This window comes from Rhipicephalus microplus, unplaced genomic scaffold (genome assembly GCF_043290135.1).
Source record: "Rhipicephalus microplus isolate Deutch F79 unplaced genomic scaffold, USDA_Rmic scaffold_14, whole genome shotgun sequence".
In the NCBI taxonomy this organism is placed as follows: domain Eukaryota; kingdom Metazoa; phylum Arthropoda; class Arachnida; order Ixodida; family Ixodidae; genus Rhipicephalus; species Rhipicephalus microplus.
In genome coordinates this window covers 22,345,904-22,359,278 of record NW_027464587.1, presented here as the reverse complement: position 1 = coordinate 22,359,278, position 13,375 = coordinate 22,345,904, and the positions used below count along the sequence as shown (strand labels likewise).

At 47.2% G+C, this 13,375-nt stretch overlaps 1 protein-coding gene and 1 long non-coding RNA gene across 3 annotated transcripts in view; both read left to right on the top strand.

Annotated features, from left to right (window-relative positions):
• Nucleotides 1–13,375, top strand: part of ZnT86D (solute carrier family 30 member 7) — a 149,715-nt gene that overhangs the window by 36,144 nt on the left and 100,196 nt on the right. For both annotated transcript variants that reach the window (XM_075882920.1, XM_037432298.2), the window contains exon 3: nt 2,165–2,278. In XM_075882920.1, coding sequence (XP_075739035.1) covers nt 2,165–2,278 — 114 coding nt within the window. The remainder of the gene's footprint in view (nt 1–2,164; nt 2,279–13,375) is intronic.
• LOC142784512 (uncharacterized) lies at nt 7,703–10,525 on the top strand. Its single transcript, XR_012888657.1, has 2 exons — nt 7,703–9,180; nt 9,240–10,525. It is a non-coding gene; the product is annotated as an uncharacterized LOC142784512 (long non-coding RNA).

Genomic DNA, 13,375 nt, shown 5'->3' with positions numbered 1-13,375 from the left:
GCTACGGCGCACAATCTACAGTTACAACTGACCATGGAAGGCAGTTTGAATCTGCTCTTTTTGCAAGCATAACATAACTCATAGGCACCTCTCGCATCAGACGACCGCCTATCATCCTCAGAGCAACGGCATGGTGGAATGTTTTCACCGCCAGCTCAAAGCAGCTCTCATGGCAACCGAGGGGCGAAGCTGGACACAAGCACTGCTGCTTTGCCTTCTTGGCATTAGAACAGCAGTGAAGTCTGACATTCGCTGCCGTGCCGTAGATCTGGTCTACGGGACCATGCTTCACCTGCCGAGCAAATTTTTCACACGCAGTGGAGATGAAAGCGCCATTTCTGCCAGCCATTTACACGGCATTATGGGAAAGCTTTGTGCCAAGCGGCCTCGTCAACCGACGCTGCGACCTACTTATATGCACTCAGAACTCTGGTCATGCTTCCATGTCTTTGTGCGGCGCGATGCAGTGTTGTGTCCTCTCCAGCCACCGTACGACGTGCCGTGCAAAGTTCTCAACCGCTCTAGCGAGCAATTTACAGTGGACATCCGCAATCCACGCGAGGCGATTTCTACAGACCGCGTGAAACCTGCCCATATTGAGCACTCCGAGCAGGCATCTCCTGGGGTTACGGCACCTCCCATTAGAGCAACAGCAGAGACTGCTGCTTCATCACAAAGACGTAGCTGGAGGCATGTCATGGTGCCCGTTCGTTTGAACATTTGAAACTCACACCAACAACTCACTGGGGAGGGAGTGATGTGGTGTGCATTACGAGCGCACGACTCAGCGCCGCTTCGGAAGTGTGATTAGATTCCGCTCAGGCATCTCCCTCCCCTGGCCCATATCGGTGCTCTGACATCCCTTTCTTCCAGAGAACGAAAAATAACGTTCAGCTATACTTTGGTATTCGTGGCTTTTGGTTTAATCGTTCTTTGCCTGTGCTAGCGTCTCATATGTACATGCCTGTATTGTTACAGTGACGTGTCTTTTACAAGTTAAAAATTTTTACTGCTATCGTGTGGTGTACTGCATGCCTTCTTGTGACGATACTTTTAAAAATGACATCACACATCCCGTAGTGGCAGAATTTCTATTTCATTGGAATGTGCACTTGATGTGGTACAGTGCTGTTCTCACCACCCAGCACGGCCTCACGTCAACACGTTGTCCTACATCTACAAAGGGACTTGCAGTATTTGTAGTAGCCATCATGTCCTTGGCGGCGTTCTTGTTTGACAGCAGGAGCGACGTGCTTGTGTGCACCTGCGTTGTTCAATGCGATGTGCGGCCATGCCGAGTTGTGCTCACATTGCATCACGTGTAGGTAAATAGCTGTAAATGTTTGGTGAGCCACTGCATTTGGCTGGTTGATCAGGTTTCAGCCGTAGGCAATTGTGCTTGCTGTCTTTGTTGCACTTCGTTTATTTGCCACAGGTTTGGTCAAAAAAAGGGCAAAATTTACAGCTAGCATTGCTGGCAGCCCTTGTGTTAATCATAACTGCAATGTGACAACGTAGACCTGGAGAAGTCTGAAAGCTTTTGAAAGAAGAGTGTTGTTGCTATTACTACTGATTGAAAGTGATACGTGACTCCTCTGCATGACCTCCAAAATAGCTCATCTTGCAATGTTACGAAACATCGAAAAGACGATTTCCCAGTATTAGTATATGAGCGCTACTAACCAAATGGCTGCATGGTGTTAATAATGAGTATTTGCTTAGAGCAACAAATAAAAAATACAGTTACCACCCTTTCAAGTATGACTTTTGTAGCAAGTTCTACTCATCGAATAGTTATTCAAGCAAAGGAAATTTCACTGCAGTTGGTATTTAGCATGCATTTTATGATCTTCATGCCTAATCAATGAAGTCAGACTTTTTTGTCACATGTATTGTACACGGCACCATGGTTGGTGCAGAAATTGATAGTTGACACAGATTACAAAATTTAGCATTTAGGTACCGGTGTCTTCACTGCTGCCGAAGCCCCTTCGGCCAGTGTAGCAAGCCCTTGCAGAATTCGGTGAAAGCAGCTTGTATTGCACCGACCTGCAGGCGTGCTGTCAGAATGTACTCGGTAGTCGGTACATTTGCCCTACTGCAGGCTCATTTGTTCGGCTGCCATGTGATTATCGTGAAGTGACACTCATCGTGTTCTTTCCAGCCTGGGCCTGATCTCAGATTCATTCCACATGTTCTTCGATTGCACGGCATTGCTCGCTGGCCTTGCTGCTTCAGTCATCACAAAGTGGCGAGCCAATGAAAGGTTCTCTTATGGGTGAGTCAGTGTTGCTACTGCCTGATGGTGCCAGCGCCTTTTGGTTACGGGGTTCGGATGCTGGCCCCCGTTGCTGGCCGGTTACGGGGTTTGGATGCTGGCTCGTGCGAATAGTGAATTTTAGGTTCAGAGTGAATAGCGATCGTAGTAAAATAATTTCAAGTGAAATTCGAATACAGTATGTCATATGTTAGAAATAAAAATGAGCGTACTTATCATGACTCACTTAACCTGCACAGTATTTGTTAAAAATGGGTCATTTCACGCCAACCTCTCAGCCATTTCGCGACCATCTCAAATGTATTTGAAAAAAAATTGTGCTGATTTACTGCATTGAAAACAGCGAACTGTTAGAACATTTCTGAGAGAAAAACTTTTTGGTCACGTGGCTGTCTTCTTGCAGTGTCATTTTAATGTCATTTGTGGAAAAATTCATTTTAGAAGTATTGTTCCTTTTTCCTATGCCAAATTTGCTCTACATGTTTAGTAAAGGTGATTGTGTAAGGTGTTTGAAGCTCAGTAATATTGGTGCAAATTCTCTGGCACATATGTCTCCAAGAATTTGGCCAAATTGTGTTATGTTTGCATTTTTTCCAATGCAATACTGCACTATATATGAATATCTGAGTAGTGAATACTTACTTCACCAAAGGCATACCTGCCAAGTCTCCCAGATTGGCCTGGAGACTCCCGGATTTTGACTGTTTTTTCCCTGTTGTATGGTTGTCATGAATATCTCCTGGAAATTGACATTTCTGTGCCTGATCTGGCAGCATTGTCAAAAAAGCAGCTCAATCCGCTCCAGGCTTTTCGAACCTACCCCATTTTATTATAAATAAGTTTAAGAGGCGTTCATGTAAGCGTAGTGTATAATCTCAGTGATGAGAAACTGCGGCAGATACGAATTCTTAAATTCGCTAGCCAAACTTTACTATGTTCATTGGGGATTAATTCCAATGTTCCGGACACATTTCGTAATTGTGGGGGGTGATACAAACTTTAGTGCGGAAATCATCGAACGAAGGCCGAGAGCAGTGTACTCTCAAAGCTTCGGAAGTACGCGTGCGACTGGCGCACTACAGTGCGCGTGATTATAGTTGCCACAACTACTGAGGACGAAACCGCGGTCGCTCTTGGCACGATCATATATGGCGACGACGAACAGAACCCCAAAAGTGTGTGCTCAACCAGTCGGAAGCAATGCTGCTTTCCGAAAACTCTGCGGACAAAACTGCAGCAGATGCTATCGTAGATGGCATAAAACGACTTAGTTTTGAAGTCGCGTTCGCAGCCAAGTGCATGGGGATTGTAAAATAAACTACCATTTGTTGCAACCGCCGCGCACAAAACAGCAGTCGCGGCGACGCTATAGTGATCTACGAGCTCCGAAGGCACGCAGCAGTAGGTTAGAGGCAGTAAATACATAAAAAATAATAAAGGCAAGGTTCTTTTTGGCGTTGCATAAGTTGTTGCCAGACTTGGAGGGTCAGTGTTGCCAGACTGCCACCAGATTTGGCAGAGATGTTTGTTCCTGTAGTTCTGGCTTCTCTGTGAGGATTCGGTGTCGTTTGCGGTGCATTTCGCAAGTGCATGAGCGAAGCTGGTCGTTAACGAATACGGAATGAACCTCGCCTTGCAGACGTTTGGACGCATTCTGTTGCTTTGTGCTGCTGTGCAATTAAGAGGCAATTTTAATGAACGGAATGAACCGTGCCTTGCAGACGTTGGGGCACATTCTCTTGCTGTGTGCGCTGCTGTGCAATTAAGAGATCGTGTTTCAGAGCTAGGGAGTCATGACGCGTCATCCACCGTGCATTTTCTGAGTGCGATGAACTTGTTTGGGAGTGTGTGTGCGCCGTAATTAATGCAATGAACCGCGCGTTACAAAAGTCAAGGCGCGTTCTTTTGCTGTGCCGACGAGCCGCCGTCGCTTGCAGGGCCCCACCCACAATAAGCACAAATGACCAAAATTACAAATAATGAATGCTAATGCGGGGTCCCATTTGCAGGTACGCAGGAGTCCCGGTTAATTCCCTCCAACTGCATCGATAAAGCAGCCTTCCAGGGGTATATAGCTGTAGCATATTTGGCGTACCCCGAATAGCCAGCCTTGGGAGGTTTATTCGTCGCATGTACACGAGTCCGAATGGTATGTCTTGTGCTGACACTGCTAGGGGAAGCGTAGCGTCCCCGTTGTGGCACGAGGTCGATGCGGCACAATCAGCTGTAAAAAAAGGGGGGGGCAGCGCACCGCCTGCTGCGACTCTATTTAGTCTTCCCCGTCGTCCCTATTACTGAGACGCGATCTCCTAATTGCACAGCTGTGCACGAAGCAAGGAAAAGCGCCTCGACTTCTGTAACGTGCGGTTCATTGCGTTAATTACGTCGCACACGCACTCGCGAAGAACTTCATCGCACTCACGAAATGCATGGCGGACGATGCGTCGTTTATTCCTTAACTCTGAGACACGATCTCCTAATTGCACAGCAGCGCACACAGCAAGAGAACGCGCCCCGACTTCTGGAATGCTCGTTTTACGTTCATTTTGTTAATTAAAGCAGCCAACGTAGCTCACGCACTCGCGAAATGCACCGCAGATGACACTAAACCCTCACGGAGAACCCACAACTACAGGGCAAATTTTTCTGCTAAATTTGGCAGCAGTCTGGCAACAACCACCCAAAGCCTGGCAACTGACTTATGCGTTGCCAAAAAGAACCTTGCCTAAAAAAGTTAGTTTCATCGCAAGGGCGAAGCAATAAATGTGAGAGCAACATTTTGGTATGTAACGTTGAGAACGGCAAGCAGATCGAAGCATGCAGCTCACACACAAATGACGCACGAAAACAATACTCGCAGGACGAGAGCAAACTAACAACGTTTACCGCTCGACGCGTAACGCGCTGTTTAAACAAAAACGATGCACGATACGTAGTCACAGGTGCAAATAAGAACAAACTAACAAGTGTACCAGTTGTACCTCGCTGTGTATGAAAAGTGCGCTGTTTTCGCGAAAGAGGCCTGTGTAGAGACAAAGTGACCTTTGTGGGCCTGGCAACTAATGTTTTTGTTGCCGTGAAAGCCGAAGGCACACGATTCCTCATTAAATCGCACGCACACAGGCATCCATTCATGGGGCAATGTAAACGTGAGAGATAAGCACGTGTCGGCTTATCGCGCCGAGCGCGGGCGACTTGTTTTCTTTGAGTGTTCACATATATAAATACATATACATATACGGCGAAGGACGGTGGTGGTGGTGACGGCAAGAAAACAGCCTGGACTATCCTTATAATTGCTATCGCAATAAAAAGAGGCCAGACGCGTTTTGGCGTTCCCGTAAAAAAATCTAGCAGTAAGCAAAGTTTGACCCGCACTTTTGCAGCAGCCAGCTGCGCCGTCCCGTCCGTTCACGTGTGTCCCAGGAAGACACATGCGAGTTGTTTTGACTGAAATAGATTCTGCTAGTTGTGTTGATTCCTTGAGGCTCGCATTAGTAAAACCTCTACCCTCGTGTGCTCGGCCACTTCTAGCCACTATAAGACTGCAACGCTGATGTTGGTGCTTGCAATTGGGACCCCCCTCTCAACCCCTTTTGTTTTTTGGGGTGTCTTTCTGTGTTTGTGTGTTCTTAATTTTTTGGTGCCCCCCCCCCTCGTTGCGGAGATCTGCCAGATTCAGAATTCTTGAACTTGGCAGGTATGCAAAGGTATATTTTGAGTAAAAAAATATTTCTAGACCTCTGAAGTTGCTAGACTTTGAGAAAAAATCACAAATTTCACAAAATCATCATTTCCCTCCATATCGAGGCTCGATTTGCACCATGTGGTGATGTAACTAAAATCACCTTTATACTTAAATCGAAAGCAAATAAACATTACTTTTCATATGGCAAGTCTTATTATTGCATTTTTTGTTTTAAGCAAGAAAATAATTTTTGAACTTTTCTATTGGTGCCTACCATCCCATTTTGTCTTCTGACAGCTGCCGCCTTGCAATTCCCTATTGCAGTCAATGGGAAAAGTTAAAAATTATTTTATTTATTGAAACAAAAATGTAGTGGTGAAATTTGCCATATGAAAAGAACTGTTCATTTGCTTTTGACTTAAATATAAAGATGATTTTTAATTGGACCACCACATGGTGCAAATTGCGTCTCAATATGGACGAAAATGACGATATTGTGAAATTTGTGATTTTTATCATAAATTTAACAACTGGAGAGGTCTAAAATATTCTTTTCTCAAAATGTACCTTTGGCGAAGTAAGTAATCACTACTCAGACATTCCGACAAATTGTAGTATTGCAATACAAAAAATGTAAACATACCACAATTTGGCTAAAATCTTGATGGCATATGTGCCAGAAAAATTGCACTAATATTACTGAGTTTCAAATACCTTACAAAAAACATTTACTTAACATCTAGACCAAATTTTGTATAGAAAGAAGGAGGTCTATTTTTGAAATAAATTTTTCACAAACAACACCCAAAACATTCTAGGAAGTTCAGAAGGCAGCCACGTGACCAAAAAGATTTTTCTCTCCGAAATATTCTGGCAGTTAACTGTTTTCAATGCAGTAAATCAGCATGATTTCTTTCAAATACACTTGACACTGTTGCCAAAATTACTGGGACATTTGGCCTGGAATGGCCCAAATGAAAACAAGCCAGATGCAAATTGAAACTTCATTTCTTTGTGCAGAAGAAGTGGAAGCAAGTTTGAATAGGTAGTAGCAGCATTTGACTTCCTTTAAAATGCAAGTGATAACCTGTAAGATATGCCACGTTTTAAAATTTACTCTAATTATAGTGTATCATCCAGCCTAATGAGCTTTGAAATGTCAAATAATGAATCGATGTGAGGATGATATGTCGATTCAATCTTAAAATGGGGCTTCGTATTCGCAGCATAGCACTCCGTCAATGCTATGCTGTTAAAGAAATGCAGGCTATCCAAATTATTAATCAACTATGCTGTCTGTTAGCCTGAGACATTTACAAGCTCTGAATGATCTGCGCTAATGGGTACACGTCATCGTGCAACCAACTCTTGTACACTTTACATCATAGACAGTTAGTCAGCTGGAACATTTAAATAATTGAAGGAAACAAGTATAAATTTAAAGACTTGTTTATTTTGTTAGACATAATATTGTCACAATGCAGAAACAGCAGCAGTCGAATCCAGGAAACTCACTTTAATTGTACCAGAACACTGGCAAACTGATCGGAAGAGAACCTCGTCTTCTTCTCCCGCTGCGCGTGTTCTTCGTTGTTCTCTTGGCGCTGCTTATTGAATGTGGCATTTGCCCCCCCTCCAGAGAGCGCCGTCCCGATGCTCTTCTACAAAAGACTGTGGAGTAGATGCATGGTGTAAATCAGTCCGAAAAGTAGGGCTTCATTCGGAAAGTAGGGCTTCATTCGCACAACGTGCACGATTTCTGGTTTTTGCTGGCGAGTTGTCGAGGGGTTGTCCGGAACGACCACGTAATTAACGTCGCTCAAGCGTTGTAAAACTCTGTAGGGGCGAAAATACTTCTTCAGCAATTTTTCGGACAGTCCCCGGCGGGGGATAGGACTCCATACCCAGACTTTGTCGCCGGCCCGATAGACGACATGTCGGTGTCGCAGATTATAACGTTGGGCGTCATAATTTTGCTGCTGGGTGATTCAGACGCGCGCAAGCTGCCTCGCTTCTTCTGCTCGTTGGGTAAAAGATGCAGCGTCCAAATCGATGTCATTGCTATCGTGCAGTAACATGGCGTCAAGCATCGTCGTCACTTCACGGCCATGAAGGAGACTGAACGGCGTTCTTCGTGTAGTTTCTTGCTGCGCTGTATTATAGGCGAACGTGATGTACGGTAGAATGTCGTCCCAGTTCTTGTGATCCACGTCCACGTACATACTCAACATGTCCGCAAGAGTCTTGTTGAGGCGTTCTGTTAAGCCGTTGGTTTGTGGATGATAGGAAGTGGTTTTCCGATAAGCTGTTCCACTGAGCTCAAGCATTGTCTTCAGGAGCGCGGCCGTGAAAGCGGCACCTCGATCCGTTATTATGATTGCTGGAACACCGTGCCTCAGGACGATATTTTCTACGAAGAATCGTGTGGTTTCAACGGCGGTGCCACTTGACAAAGCCTTTGTTTCCGCATAGCGCGTAAGATAATCAGTGGCGACTATTACCCACTTGTTGCCAGCATGGGAAGTCGGATATGGTCCAAGGAGATCCATTCCAATTTGGGCAAAAGGTTTGTGGGCACTTGAATTGGTTGTAATAGTCCAGCAGGTTTTAACGGTGGCGATTTTTGTCGTTGGCAATCGAGGCACGTGCGCACGTAATGCTTCACAATAGCTGGAAGTCTTGGCCAGTAGTATTTCTGTTGGATTCTTGCCAATGTGCGTGTGTATCCGAGATGACCAGACGTTGGCTCATCGTGGCAAGCACAAAGTATCTCCTCACGAAGTGACGTCGGAACGACAAGTAGGTGGGTGCTTCCTCTGGGGGAAAAGTTCTTCTTATAGAGAACACCACTACGTAAGCAGAATGACGGCAGGCTCCTTGCAAATCTTCTAGGGACGGTTGTTGTCCGGCCATTCAAAAATTCAATAAGAGGAAGCAACTCACTGTCTTCTTTCTGCTTGCACGAAATCGTAGTGGTGTCAACGACTCCTACAAACGCCATGCTCTCATCGTCTGTGTCATCATCGCGCTTTATCGGTGACCTTGATAAGCAATCGGCGTCGGCGTGCTGCCGTCCGGACTTATACACGACCGTCATATCAAACTCTTGAAGGCGTAAGCTCCACCGTGCGAGCCGACCAGACGGGTCTTTCAAGTTGGTCAGCCAGCAGAGGGAATGATGGTCGCTGACTACGTGGAAGGAACGACCATAGAGGTACGGACGAAACTTCATAACCGCCCATACGACAGCAAGACACTCTTTTTCCGTTGTAGAGTAGTTGGACTCGGCGCGGGAAAGCGTCCTACTAGCATATGCGATCACACGCTCGGCTGAGTCTTGCCACTGGACGAGTACAGCGCCTAAACCCACGTTGCTGGCATCTGTATGGACCATGGTAGGAGCATCCTCATCAAAGTGAGCAAGCACAGGGGGAGTCTGCAGGCGTTGTCGGAGATCGTCAAATGCCACTTGTTGATCGTCGCCCCATGTGAACAAAACGTCTTCTCTTGTGAGTCGTGTTAACGGCGAGGCTATGTGGGAGAAATTGGCAATAAACCTTCGGTAGTATGCGCATAGGCCAAGGAAACGCCTGACTGCTTTCTTGTTTTTTGGTACCGGAAATTTTCTGACGGCCGCAATCTTATCGGGATCAGGTCGAACACCTTCATGGCTCACCACATGACCTAAAAATTGAAGCTCCTTGAAACCGAAGTGACACTTCTCAGGTTTCAGTGTCAGGCCGGCAGATCTTATTGCCCTGAATACCGATAGCAGCCTGCTCAGGTGTTCCTCAAATGTTTTTGAAAAAACAATGACGTCGTCCAGATAGACCAGACATGTCTGCCACTTAAGGCCTGACAGAACGGTATCCATCAGTCTCTGAAATGTTGCGGGGGCTGAGCACAATCCAAATGGCAAGACTTTAAATTCATAAAGCCCGTCAGGGGTTACAAAAACCGTTTTTTCTCTATCTCGCTCGTCGACCTCAATTTGCCAATACCCACTTTTGAGGTCCATTGACGAAAAGTAGCGTGCATACCTCAGCCTGTCGAGTGAATCATCGATGCGCGGTAATGGATATACGTCTTTCTTTGTCACACGGTTCAGCTTGCGGTAGTCGACACAAAATCGCAAGCTTCTGTCTTTCTTTTTAACCAGCACTACCGGCGACGCCCAAGGACTTCTTGACTGCTGGATGACGTCATCATCGAGCATTTTCTTCACTTGTTCTTGGATTGCTTCACGCTCTTTCGGATTCGCTCGCAGGATTTCAAGCTGGACGGTTGTGCCCTCGCGATCTCCGACTTCAGCGTAGCTCCCGCCGACTGGTTCGCCTTCCCCGGTCTCCTGACGCCGTGTAGCTCTCGCATTGTGGCACCCCGCCCTTGGACTGCTTCGACCGGATCCCCACTTTCCTATCTCTTTCTTTTTTCCTCTCGTTGGCTGTCTTCTTCTGCTTCTACTTTCCTTCTATTCTTTTTATCCCTCCTTCCCCCCACCCCCTATAAGGCACTGCGCCGTGTCGCCTGAAGGCAGACAGAAATTAGGTGCCTTTTTCCTCTTCATTCTAATCACTACATATCACGCTCTTTCGGTGCTACGCGGTATGGATTCTGTCGTATTGGCCTTGCCGTCTCCTCCGTTATTATCCGATGTTTCGTCAGTGGCGTTTGACTGACCCTCGAGGTCGATGAAAAACAGTCTTTGAACTGGTGCAGAAGATCTAATAGACGCTGTCTCTGCGCTGGTGACAAATCCGAGCTTACGTCAATAGGTGGTGGGGCTGACGTGGCTTGCGGCTCGTCCTGTCGTACTACACAGCACTCGCGGATTTCGGTGATCTCGTCGAAGTAGGCAACTGTAGTGCCTTGTGTAATGTGTCGTCGCTCGTTGGTAAAATTCGTCAACAGAACCTCTGCTTCACCGCACACAACATTGACGATACTTCTGGCAATTGCAACACCACGAGAGAGTAGGAGCGTCAATACTTGTTCAGCGATTCCTTCTCCAGTATTCTGCTCGCTGCGCGTGACTGAAACAAGGCGGCACGATAATGGAGGTATGGTCACATCGTCAATGACTCGTAGGGATTTTCGGTGTAGCGCTGCGCTTTGATCCGCTGAAAAGGTCAGTACACCGTCCGGAATATTTATGATGGCACCATATTCCCGCAAGAAATCCATCCCCAAGATTGCCTGTTTGCAACACTCAGAAAGGATAACAAAAGTTGCGACGAAGGATGCATCCCCTATCTTCATTCTTGCGGTGCACTTTCCGGTAGGTGTGAGTAGCTGCCCTCCAGCTCCTCTAATCTGCGGTCCTGTCCATTCCATTCTAACCTTCCTGAGCGTGTCTGCCAGACTCTCACTCATTATTGAGAAGTCCGCGCCAGTGTCGACCAATGCCATGACGTCATGTCCGTCAATCGTAATTGCAACTTCGGCAGTAACAACCCCATCCTTCGTCGATTCATTGAAAATGTGTCTCTCTTCGCTCGGCAGTAATGGGAGATTTTCAGCACTTCGACGATTCGCAACCTTCCCCCCCGAGGTCGCTGCTTTTAGTTTCCCCGGCGTGGACTAGGAGATCTCCCTCTTGGCATGTCAGTGGTGCTCCGTCTAGAAGATGGAGAATAACGCCCAGGAGAGGGTGAGCGTGACCGAAACCCAGGAGGAACATCCCGCGGGGTCATGACATTCGTGTCGACGTCAGGTGTTCCGTTGAAATGGCGCCGAGGAAACGTAGAAGGAAACCCTTGGTACCCTGCGGCGCGATACGGGCAATACCGAACGATGTGGCCTGCTTCCCCACAGTCAAAGCACAGGGGCCTATGATCAGGGGTACGCCAGATGTCAGTTTTGCGAAGTGGTGGCCGCATCGGCATCGAAGTTTCTCTGTAGTACCAAGGCGTTGTCGGTGGATGTTGCTGGTGGTACTGATGTGGTGTCGGCACGTTCGCTGGCTGTCGGCGGACTACGTCTGCATAGCTTGCCCTGGGAGTGCTCGTGTTCGGCTCAGGAAGCGAGAGCGCTTGCCTGATCTCCTGGCGTACAACTTCCGTTACTGAGGCGATCGCGCAGTCGTTCGGTTTGGGGACGAGTTTCTTGACCTCTTCTTGTACGATTTCTCGTATTAGTTGGCGCAAAGAACCTTCGTCGGGTGTTGTTGCTGTGGTAGTGGCTGCCACGCTGATCGGTGCACTGTGGGTTGGGCGGTCATACTGGCGATAACGTAGATGCAGTGCGCGTTCGATAGATGTCGCCTCCTTGGAGAATTCATCCACACTTGTAGGCGGGTTTCGTACGAGGCCAGCGAACAGCTGCTCCTTAATGCCCCGCATGAGGTGGCTAACCTTTTTGGCTTCGGGCATATTAGGATCTGCTCGACGAAATAGCCGCGCCATGTCCTCAACAAACATCGTAACGGATTCATTTGGTTTCTGAATCCGTGACTCGAGGAGACGCTGTGCAATTTCTCGTCTTTCAGTGCTCGCGAACGTGTCGAGAAACTTCTGACGGAACTCGTCCCAAGACGACCACACGCGATTCGTGAACCACGTTCGGGCTCCGTCTTGAAGCGGAAAATAAACGTATTCCAATTTCTGTGTGGTGGTCCAACCGTTAACATTCGCTGTGTGCTCGAATTCCTCGAGCCAGTCATGTGCATCCTCATATGCGTTTCCGTGGAAGTCAACCGGAAGTCGAGGGTTCAAAACAGTCACCTGTGTCGTGCTTGGGCTGGACATGTTGGGGTCGGTGCTTCCAGGCGCCGTCATGCTTTCTGGCACAGTCACGCTTTCCGGCAATGGACCAAACTCCGGGCTGAGGCCTAACAGGCGCCGGCTGCTGCGGTGAACGGGGGTGTCGATGCGCGGAAGTCTTTCTTGACCAGATGCGGGGCTGTTGTCAGGCGTCCCGAACATGTACCCAGTGCCTCCACCAGTGTCACAATGCAGAAACAGCAGCAGTCGAATCCAGGAAACTCACTTTAATTGTATCAGAACACTGGCAAACTGATCGGAAGAGAACCTCGTCGTCTTCTCCCGCTGCACGTGTTCTTCGTTGTTCTCTTGGCGCTGCTTATTTAATGTGGCAATATTAATGAGCACTAATATACAATGATGCCAAGAAAAGTATTGGGGATGTTGTTAAAAGCAATTGCAATGTAAATGTGAGAAAAAAAAAGTGAACAAAAAATTGTCACCGGCAGGATCTCAACTTGTGACCACCACCACTGAGCCACGGTGGTTTTCATTCCTCAGTCCACATCATAAGGTATACCTCTGCAAGGTAAATCTGTGCATTTAAAATAGTATGACAAATAATCTTATGTGGTGCTAATAAAACACACAGCATAATACACAGTGCTTGTGCAAACAACTTCACAGGGGGTTATAAGCACCCCCAGC